Genomic DNA, 10,242 nt, shown 5'->3' on the forward strand with positions numbered 1-10,242 from the left:
AACATAAGCCATTTTTATTTCCTACATTGTTTGAGATGTATGGTTTTATTTTTTGCAGTCTCTGAACTGCAATTCTTATATAAAAAAATCTACATATAACTACTTTATAATTTGGAAGAAAAGAAAAATGTGTTCTTAACAACCAGGGTTAAGTGACAGCCTTAACAATCCTTGTCTTTATAACTACAGAAAATACTCATTACAAATCTGAAGTTTTAAAAATGTGACAATTTTCCTAAGTAAAACTAAATTCTATTCTATACACCACTAGACCTATCTTTACATAACTTTCAGTGGTATCTCAAGATAGTCATTTGACTATATTTTGATTATTGATCACATAAAATTTCATTACCAGCACCCAAAAAATAATTAGGTTGAACACACACTTAAATTATATAGAGTAGTAAACAAAAACACTAGATGGAGATGGGATACATTTTAATTGCTTCTTTGTAATTTAAGAAAACTTTCTGCTTTCAGTGTTTTGGCTGCACTCTATAACCAAGTTATCTTATTAGCTACGTACGTGTACCATTTTAATTCCAAGTATGAAATGTTTCCCCGTTTGTAAGTCCCCAAAGAAAAGCACCACTTGTCTAATTTATAAGGAGGTTCTGTTATGTCCTACTCTATTTACTATGTATTTACTATGTATTTACTATGTATTTACTATGTATTTACTATGTATTTACGTATTTAACTTAACATTAAGAACACACATAACAAGGATAGTTTGTGATGGCTTTTCACTTCAGTATAAGCCTAGACTAGGGTGAGGTCTTTATTTTAAATAAAGACAAAACCAAGTAATCAAGTGATCAAGACCAAGCCATTCTTGAGTCTGAAGCAAAAGGACCAGTAATACTGATCCTGTCTTTACTTAAAATTTTGGTATCTTGTTCATGGATTTTTTTTTTTTTTTTTGCATTAATCTTGGTTTAAAACTTGCATAAGATACTATTTATCTTCATCACTGATTTTTTTTGGAGTCCCTTACTTAAACTTTGTACCCAAGGCAGGCATCTCACTTGCCCTGCCCCAGGCCTAGTCCTGCTTTAGTACCTCTTTGTTCAATGGCCCACTGTTTAGACCACTGACAGAAGTTAAACAGTATAATTTATGATTACAGAACAGGTGGGAGTCAGACTGCCATAACCATGAATCACACCATGGCCGGCCAACATGAGTACTTCTTTCAATCCACACTAACTCACACAGAATTTACCAGATAATAAAAATGGAAACGACCTACAAAGAGAAAATGAAATATTTAATAAAATTCTTATAATGTACATTACAGCTCTTTTCTTCCCATATTCTGAATTTATGGATTAAAAAGAAAAAGATTACCAGCTTCTTCCACTGAATACATCTCTCGCCAAAACATCCTATGTTTGTAGTCATCTTTTGGGGCATACAAGTATGTATTTAATTCCCATTTCTGGAGCCTTAAGGGGAAAGAAAATTACATATGTATAAATAGGCAACATGTAAAGGCTGTAAATCCCAAATTTTTCCTTTCCTTGGAGCATCTCCATCTCTTTTTTTTTTTTTTTTTTTAATTTTTTTTTTTCCCAACGTTTATTTATTTTTGGGACAGAGAGAGACAGAGCATGAACGGGGGAGGGGCAGAGAGAGAGGGAGACACAGAATCGGAAACAGGCTCCAGGCTCTGAGCCATCAGCCCAGAGCCCGACGCAGGGCTCGAACTCACGGACCGCGAGATCGTGACCTGGCTGAAGTCGGACGCTTAACCGACTGCGCCACCCAGGCGCCCCCATCTCCATCTCTTAAAAAGCTAGTAATATTCTGGGACAACAGCTTTTAACCTTTTTGTAATCTAGCGGAATTGTAAAAAATTAAAATATTATAAGGAATGCCAACAAATTAAAGTCTTAAATAAAAACAATAGCTCTGAATGACACAGATAAAGCCCAAAACCTATTCAGCTTCCCCAGAAACTTTGAAAACCCCTGGCCTAGGTGAAGGAAAGGTAAAAGACCAAGGTCAAATAACTTCTGCAACTGAGAAATCATCAAAATTCATATGGCCTATTCAGTGTTAGTTTATCTTCAAATAAAAGGAAATATTGATGGTTTAAGACTACTTCACAAAGTAAAAAATTTACCTTCTAAAGAGTTCTTTTCTCTGTTCCATAACCCAAGGTCTTCCATAAAATCCTAGATTCAAAGTAAGAATGAAATTATTTTCAAGTTTCAAAATGTGGTAAACAATTTATTGACAAAAGCAGATTACAAAACATACAATATAATCCCATTCTGAAAAAAAGTGTGTACAATATATCCAAAGGATATTTAGTAAAATATTAAGATGTCTTTGGGGAAAAAAAAAAAACTCATTAAGGTGTCTCTGGATAGTGATATCAGAAAATGACTTTTATTCCCCTTTTATTTAGGTAAATTTTCTTATTTTTCTACCATTAACACTTATTACTTATGCAATATTTAAAAAAAATTTTTTAATGTTTATTTTTGAGAGAGACAGAACATGAGCAGAGGAGGGGCACAGAGAGAGGGAGACAGGCATCCCAAAACCTAACTTTAAAAAAACTTTTTAAAAATAATCTCCACACCCAATGCCATGCTGGAACTTATGACCCAGAGATCAAGAGTTAGATGCTCTGACTGGGCCAGCCAAGTACCCCTAAACCTAACTTTCTTTCTTTCTTTTTTTTTTTTTTCAATGTTTATTTTTGAGAGACAGAGGCAGAGAGAAAGGGAGACTGAGGATCCCAAGCAGGTTCCAGGCTCCGAGCTGTCAGCAGAGCCTGCACTGGGCTCAAACTCACCAACCAAACCCTGAAATCATGACCTGAGCAGACTGAGCTACCCAGGTACCCCTAAACCTAACTTTTTAAAAGATCTCAATCTTACAATAGAGGAAGGGGAAGCAAAGTAATCCCAAACCACTAATAATAACAATTACTACTTGAGAGAGGAATTGAATTGCCTTTAGAGTGGGAGATTTAAAAAAAAAGTAGGGAAAAAAACAGGAACAGAATTAGGAAAGAATCTGACTGAACCAATTTTATGATCGCCTTATTTTTTTTTAAAGTTCCTGATACAATAAAAGGGACCAAAAATGCCTTAAACTATATTCACAGCAAACTCAACAGTGGAACTGGCCCAAAAAGGAAACTCTTGAGGAGTCTCAATTCCAGAGCAAAGGTTTGAACAACTGGAAATCAAGAATGTGACTTGCTCCACTGTCCCAGAAGGGAGGTAAATCACTAGTAGTGCATAATGCAGGAAACAAACCAGCAGAGGAATGACTTCAGTCCTGATATAAGCACCAAACTGGTACTTCCAGCTCCACTGTGTGCGAATCACACCTTATAGCTTGCCTAACCTTTATTTTCCACCCGTCTCGGTCTAATCACCTGCAAGAGAGAAGGACAGGGGCGCCTGGGTGGCTCAGGTCATGATCTCGCGGTCTGTGAGTTCGAGCCCCGCGTCAGGCTCTGTGCTGACAGCTCAGAGCCTGGAGCTGCTTCGGATTCTGTGTCTCCCTCTCTCTCTGCCCCTCCCCTGCTCATGCTCTGTCTCTGTCTCAAAAATAAACATTTAAAAAAAATTAAAAAAAAAAAAGAGAGAGAGAAGAACAGCCCCTCAGGAGTACCATGAAGATGGTTAACATATTATGAACATAAAATGCTATTCTCTCTCACACACACACACACGCAGAAAAAACACAGTCTACTTAAGACTACCTAAAACTGACATTTCTGTAAGGTATTAAACTCGTCTCTAGACACGATGGTTATTCTGCACAGCAAACATGGACAAAGACAACAAAACAAAAACTCATTGCATACTATGTATGAAACTGCAGCACTTTCCATCAATAATTCAGTTACCTTCTTACAAGTAATTTAGGGGCACTTGGATGGCTTAGCGGGTTAAGCGTCAGACTCTGGCTCAGGTCATGATGTCCTGGTTCGTGGTTTCAAACCACCCTGTGCTGACAGCTCAGAGCCTGAAGCCTGCTTCAGATTGTGTGTCTCCTCCTCTCTCTGCCCCTCCCCCGTGCACGCTTTCTCTCTCAAATAAACATTTAAAGAATTAAAAAAATTTTTTAACATTAGGTAAATTTTATACGTCTTTACTGCTTTCCTACAACATTTAGCATTATCATTTTTCTCTCCAAGGAATAGGCATTAAACACTCCTTTAGAGTTGCTTCAATGTATAAAAGAAACATTTTTATCTTCAGAAGCCCTAACTTTGCTCTGAGTCAGGTTCATGGTTTTGGTTAACTGGCACCACAAAGAGGAAGCAGTGCTATTATGCAAGTTACAACCAACAAAGACTTGTGAGGGAAAGAAAAATTTTAAAAAGGAATCCTGCCAATCCCTACGTTATTTCCTTTCTTCATTCATTTTAGGAATACCAACTTAGGAGTACTTAAAAAAAAATCAGGTGCTCAGTCACCAAAAAAATACAGAGAGATATGGAGGGAGGAGGAACAATAGATAACAGACAACTCTATTCTCTGAGTAGTTCCCTTTCAATACTATTCTGAAAAAACAAACCAACTTAAACCACAAGCTTTTCTCCATAATTACTGAAGATGTAATAGACAAAATTTCTTTAACCTTACTCTCGTCTAGCTCTAAAATTTCTATATCCTCCAGCACTCTTCAACCCTCCACCCAAAGATCCCTGATGACAAAAGACTTTTTCTAGAATCTCCATGCACGCAAACAAGCCCAATTAAATACACCAACAGATTAAGTCACACAGAGCAATCATGTTTCCACAAACATGGACTCCAAATACATAAGTAGCTTTCCATTCTGTCTTCCCCCCAAATTCTACAAGACCTTTAACTCTGCAGAACTGTTTCACTCCTTACTGTAGCTACATAGTAGTCTGTTTTCTCCTCCAATTAATTTATCTAAAATACCACAACCACGACCCACCCTTCAAATAAACACTCTTTGTAGGCTGACAACACTAGAAAAGCTGAAGCTCTCAACGTATAGGGAAAACCTTTCTACTTCTCCATACCTTTTTGGTCTTTTGTAACAACTAATTCTTATACAGTGTTACTCCCATGCATCCCATTACATACAGGAAAGAACTAATAAAGCAAACAACTAGGAAACTCTAAGTAGGCCAAAAGACTTCAGAAAATTAAAATATATGCTGTACTCAAGGAAACAGCAATAAGGCAACTGACTCATGCTTCCACAGAATACTTGGTCGAATATTCACTATATTCATAAACTGCGATACAATCTTCAGGTCATTTTCCCCAACGACAAAAATAAATAATCAAATTAAATAATTAAATAAATCCTGCATTCTTTTTAAATGGGAAGTGAGAAAGTCAAAAAAAACATTTTAAACCTCTTCTGCAGCTCCTAAATTAAAATTCTGTACCCCTGATAATATCTAAGTCAAAGCTTCATCTCCTAGAGCCAAAGCACAGCAGCTGGCAAAGGACAATTTTGTAGGCTGCAAGAGAATCTTCAAAGGGTGGGGGGCAGGGACTGACTACAAAAAAAAAAAAAAAAAAAAAAAAAAAATCTAAGCAAACGGGAATTTGTAAAATCATAGCTCCACTGTGCTTCTCTTCGCTCCCGGAGTACAACAAGCACATCCGTGTGGATGTTATTTTCCCCCCCACGGCTGAGGACAGCAGGACTATACACGTTTTTCCATTTGAACATAGACCACCCTACGGAACAAGATCCCAAAGTACAAAGACTTGTAACTCAGAGCCTAACACTAGGCTCCTTACTACCGCCTCCGCAGGAGCCAGGCCTGGCTCCAGCCCAAGGCGGGTGGGGTCAGGCATGTTAATAGCCAGAGGGGAATTCAACGCTGCATAACAACGTGAGAGAAGACTTGCCCACCATCTCGCCTCTCCCCTCTCCAAAACAGGATCAAGTTTCAGGACCCAAAGAGTGACACCTTTTTAGAGCCTCCTAAAGTATCCCCCACACGAGCAGAGAATGTTACTGGGACGGAACGGGAAGGAGGACGTTCTCGCCCAGCCCGCGCCAGAGCGCTCACCTTCCACTACGCCACATAGGAACCTCCGAGCTCCTCCTGCCGCCCCAGCCACCGCTGCTCCCCCGGCCCCGGCTGGGTTGTCTTCTCCGGGGGCCGGAGCTGCTGGCGGCTCCAACGATGCCCCCGCGGAAGCAGCAGGGTTGGAGTTCAGCTCGCTCTCCCGCTCCTCCAGCGCCGCCTGGCTCTCCTTCTGCACCATCCTCCTGCCCCCGGCCGCCGCCACCTCTGCAGGTCCTCCTCGGCCTCCGTCCGTTGGGCCGCCGGCCCGGAGCCCTGGAAAGGGCCTCGGCTCCAAGCGCGCGCCCTTCGTGCTCCTTCCCCTCCCCCTCTGCCCTTCCCCCTCCCTTCCGCAGGGACCCGAATGCCCGGATGAGAAGGGCGGCGGCACCGGCGCGAGCCCTTTGTCAGCCGCTGCCTCAGCCTAAGCTGGGGAGCCGGAAGCCCAAGCGGAGGGCGAGGCCGCGACCTCTCGTTCTCTGGAGGCAGATAGCCAAACCTCCTTTTCTTGGTCGCAGTTAGCTTCTGCTGCTTCCCGATAATCTTAGCTCTTCCGCTGTTCCCCCTCAAAGCCCCCTAGGTCTCCACCACCGCTGCTTCTACCGCCCGCTTCCTGTTTATCCGCACTGCGCCTGCGCTGGAGACCGGCTCAGACCGGTCCCCTCAGCCCGACTCCCCCGCCTTCTTTTGGGCCAGCCTATTGCGCTTCATTCGATAGGGGGAAATAGAACAGAGGAGAAGCGAAAAGCGAGAGATAATGAGGGCGATGGAATGTACCATTTGTGCTCACCACCCTCTAGGACAAAGCAGGCGCCCTGGAACGGACCATTACCCCTTCTGAAGAAGGGGAGTATGGGAGGAGGCTGCAACCGGTTGAGGCAATGGGGAAGGGGGATGAAAAAGAGAGGTGTTTACTCTTTCAATGCGCAAGCGCGGGAACGAAGCCTCTAGTTCTTAAAGAGATACGAAGAAACTGACCTATTTTCTATTGAGATTCTTCTAATAGGTTGGCTCATTACATCACCCTGACCCAGGATCGGTTCTGTGAAGATAACATTCCAAGGAGCTCAGCTCACCCCTCTGCCTTGAATCATTTTCCCCAACCCCCAGTTTGGCGCTAATCCCTTTAAAAATTAAGTCTTTCGTTCATTCCTTCGTTCAGCAGACACTAATTGAGCTTGCCACTTGCTGGGCTCTTGGGTCACTATGAGCTCACAGTATGGCGATGGAGACAAGCAAGTACATACACAATGCCCGCACGGTGTGCCCAAATGTTACGGGACCCCAGAGGAGGGACTGACTTAATCCTCCTTTGGAGAGAGGTGGCAGCCATGGTTTCGCTTTTTGAGCTGGAACGTAAAGGATGAGTAGGAGCTAGAGTAGGGGAGAAGCAAAGAAAGAGAGCACTCCAGGCTTATGGAACAGAGTACAAGTGTAGCAAGGGTTGAAAAGGCCTGGCATCTTTGGGAATGGAGAATGTGAACTGTGTTTAAGGGAGAACTGAGATCCCTTGGGCCTTAGCATAAATATCATTTCCTTAAGGAATCCTTCCCGGGGCCCTAGATGGGCTTAGGTCCTCTTGCTGTTGTTTGTGCTCAGAGTTCCCTGTAGCCCTGTCATTAGGCGCTGTTTACATTTACGTCGGTTGAGAGATCTGTCTCAGCTTGCGAAGTGTGTGAAATGAGCAGCTCACGCTCATTCTGATCATGAAGACTTACTTAGTATCGTCCGTTTTACATTTTGGTCTCATATTCAACTCCTTCAGCGGTAGCCCAACTTAGCTCTCATAGTCCCTCTTCTTTTTAGTCCTAGAGCATTGAGATGGGGGTTACAGGCAAACATTTTCTTAGATATCCTTGGAGGATCTGGGGTTATCATTCCAGCTGACCCCAGCCCTTGGTCTCATGACACTTTCCCCTTTGCCTCATGCGGTGGCAACTGCTATCAAGTCAGCCACAGTTTCATCTACTGTTCTGACTCTGGGGTCCACGGCCCAGGCAAGATCCACTTTCCAGATCTGCACCTCTCAAACTTGAAGGGAAGTTCTTGCTACACATCTCTACCCTCTAGTACCTACAACAGGAACCAGAGGTTCGTAGGCCTATGGTAAATACCTCTGGAATGAATGAGATACATTCATTCATTTTAAATTCTCAGTTTAAATTCTGGTTAGAGAAACACACAATAGCAAATTCAGTACATACACAGGGACTCAATTTGTAATAAGTGCTATAAAGGGAGGAAATCTAATGATGTGATAGAGTAACCACAGCAAGGAAAGGCTACTCCAGATAGAAGAATAAGTAGCAATCTATGAGTGAATCATGATAGTGGCTTGGCCTAGGGAATAGCCGTGGAAACGTAGAGCTGTGGTGCATCTTTGGTGGTGGCAGTAGAATAGAGGGAGGGGGCAGCTGCCCCAGTTGGTAGAGCCTGGGAGTTCTGAGAGTTCGAGTGCCATGTTGGACATAGAGATTACTTTTTAAAAATAAAAAAATAAAGGAGTAGAGGAAGAGGAAGAAATGAAGACTACTAAATTTTATTACTTCTTAAAATATTTTTGATGTTTATTTATTTTTTTTTTAATTTTTTTTTTTCAACGTTTATTTATTTTTAGGACAGAGAGAGACAGAGCATGAACGGGGGAGGGGCAGAGAGAGAGGGAGACACAGAATCGGAAACAGGCTCCAGGCTCTGAGCCATCAGCCCAGAGCCCGACGCGGGGCTCGAACTCCCAGACTGCGAGATCGTGACCTGGCTGAAGTCGGACGCTTAACCGACTGCGCCACCCAGGCGCCCCTTGATGTTTATTTTTGAGCAAGATAGAGGGACAGAGTGTGAGCAGGGGAGGGACAGAGAGAGACATACACAGATAATCCACAGCAGGCTCCAGGCTCTGAGCTGTCAGCACACAGCTCGACGCTGGGCTCAAATACGAACCGTGAGATCACAACCTGAGCCAAAGTCAGATGCTTAACCAACCAAGCCACCCAGGTGCCCCAAGACTACTAAATTTTAACCTGAGCAACTAGGTAGATGGCGTCATTTATTGAGCTGGGGAAGACTGAGAAAACATGAATCAAAGTTCTATTTTGAACATGTTAAGTTTGATCACTACAGGTCCATATGAATATGTCAAGTAGGCAGTTGAAGATATGGATCTTGAAGCTCAGAAGAGAATTCTGGGGATATAAACTTAGGAGTTATCTGCATATAAATGGCATTTAAAGCCATGGGACTGGATGTGATTTGGAGAAGAGACTCAGGTCTGAGCTATGGGGCTCAACGTTTAGAATTCCAGTTGAGAAGGATGAGTTTGTAAGAGAGTGCTAAGAAGCAGTGGCCAAAAAGGTAAGAGGAAAATCAGAAGAGTATGAAATACTGGAAGGCATGAAAGAAGTGGTTTTTTATTTATTTATTTATTCTTGAGACAGAGAGAGAGCATGAGTGGGGGAGGGACAGAGAGAGGGAGAGACACAGAATCCAAAGCAGGCTCCAGGATCTGAGCTGTCAGCACAGAGCCCGGTGCGGGACTCAAACACACAAACCGCAAGATCATGACCTGAGCCAGAAGTCAGACTTTAACCAACTGAACCACCCAGGCGCCCCAAGAAAGGAGTGTTTTGAGATGGAGCAGTTGACAACATTCAGAATCCAACCAGCGGCCAGGAAAAAAAAGATCAGACTGCCAACCTACTGATTTTTTTTTCTGAACCCATTTATGTGTCTTGGCTCTGGGACACTTCTCACCTCACTCAACCACAGACTTCAGCTTCCTTTAAACTTGAATCTACCTGGGGCACCTGGATGTCTCAGTCGGTTAAGTGTCTGACGTCGGCTCAAGTCATGATCTCATGGTTCGTGAATTCAAGGCCGGCATCAAGCTCTGTGCTGACAGCTCGGACCCTGGAGCCTGCTTCAGATTCTGTCTCTGTCTCTCTGCCCCTCCCCTACTCGCTCTCTGTCTCTGTCTCTCAAATATAAAAAATAAAACATTAAAAAAAAAATTTTTTTTAAAACTTGAATCTACCCTAAAACATAGAGACCATCTCTATACCTAAGCGAGATATGTACACACACTCACCATACTCATTCATCCAATCATACAATCATTTACACAATTGTTGAATATCTATTATATGCTAGGCCTCAAGGATAGGATCATCAGTGGGGCAAGAAAACCTAGTCCTGGCTCTCAAAGA

At 42.6% G+C, this 10,242-nt stretch overlaps 1 protein-coding gene across 1 annotated transcript in view; it reads right to left on the minus strand.

Annotated features, from left to right (window-relative positions):
- The window catches only part of OGA (O-GlcNAcase), a 29,561-nt gene extending 22,881 nt beyond the window's left edge, over nt 1-6,680 (minus strand). Inside the window, exons 1-3 of the mRNA XM_086680692.1 lie at nt 6,044-6,680; nt 2,132-2,183; nt 1,354-1,451 (exon numbers count right to left, since the gene is read on the minus strand). Coding sequence (XP_086536818.1) covers nt 1,354-1,451; nt 2,132-2,183; nt 6,044-6,242 — 349 coding nt within the window. The 5' untranslated portion in view covers nt 6,243-6,680. The remainder of the gene's footprint in view (nt 1-1,353; nt 1,452-2,131; nt 2,184-6,043) is intronic.
- Nucleotides 6,681-10,242: the final 3,562 nt, after the last annotated feature.

This window comes from Puma concolor, chromosome D2 (genome assembly GCF_028749965.1).
Source record: "Puma concolor isolate L17-30 chromosome D2, mPumCon1.1.hap2, whole genome shotgun sequence".
In the NCBI taxonomy this organism is placed as follows: Eukaryota; Metazoa; Chordata; class Mammalia; order Carnivora; family Felidae; genus Puma; species Puma concolor.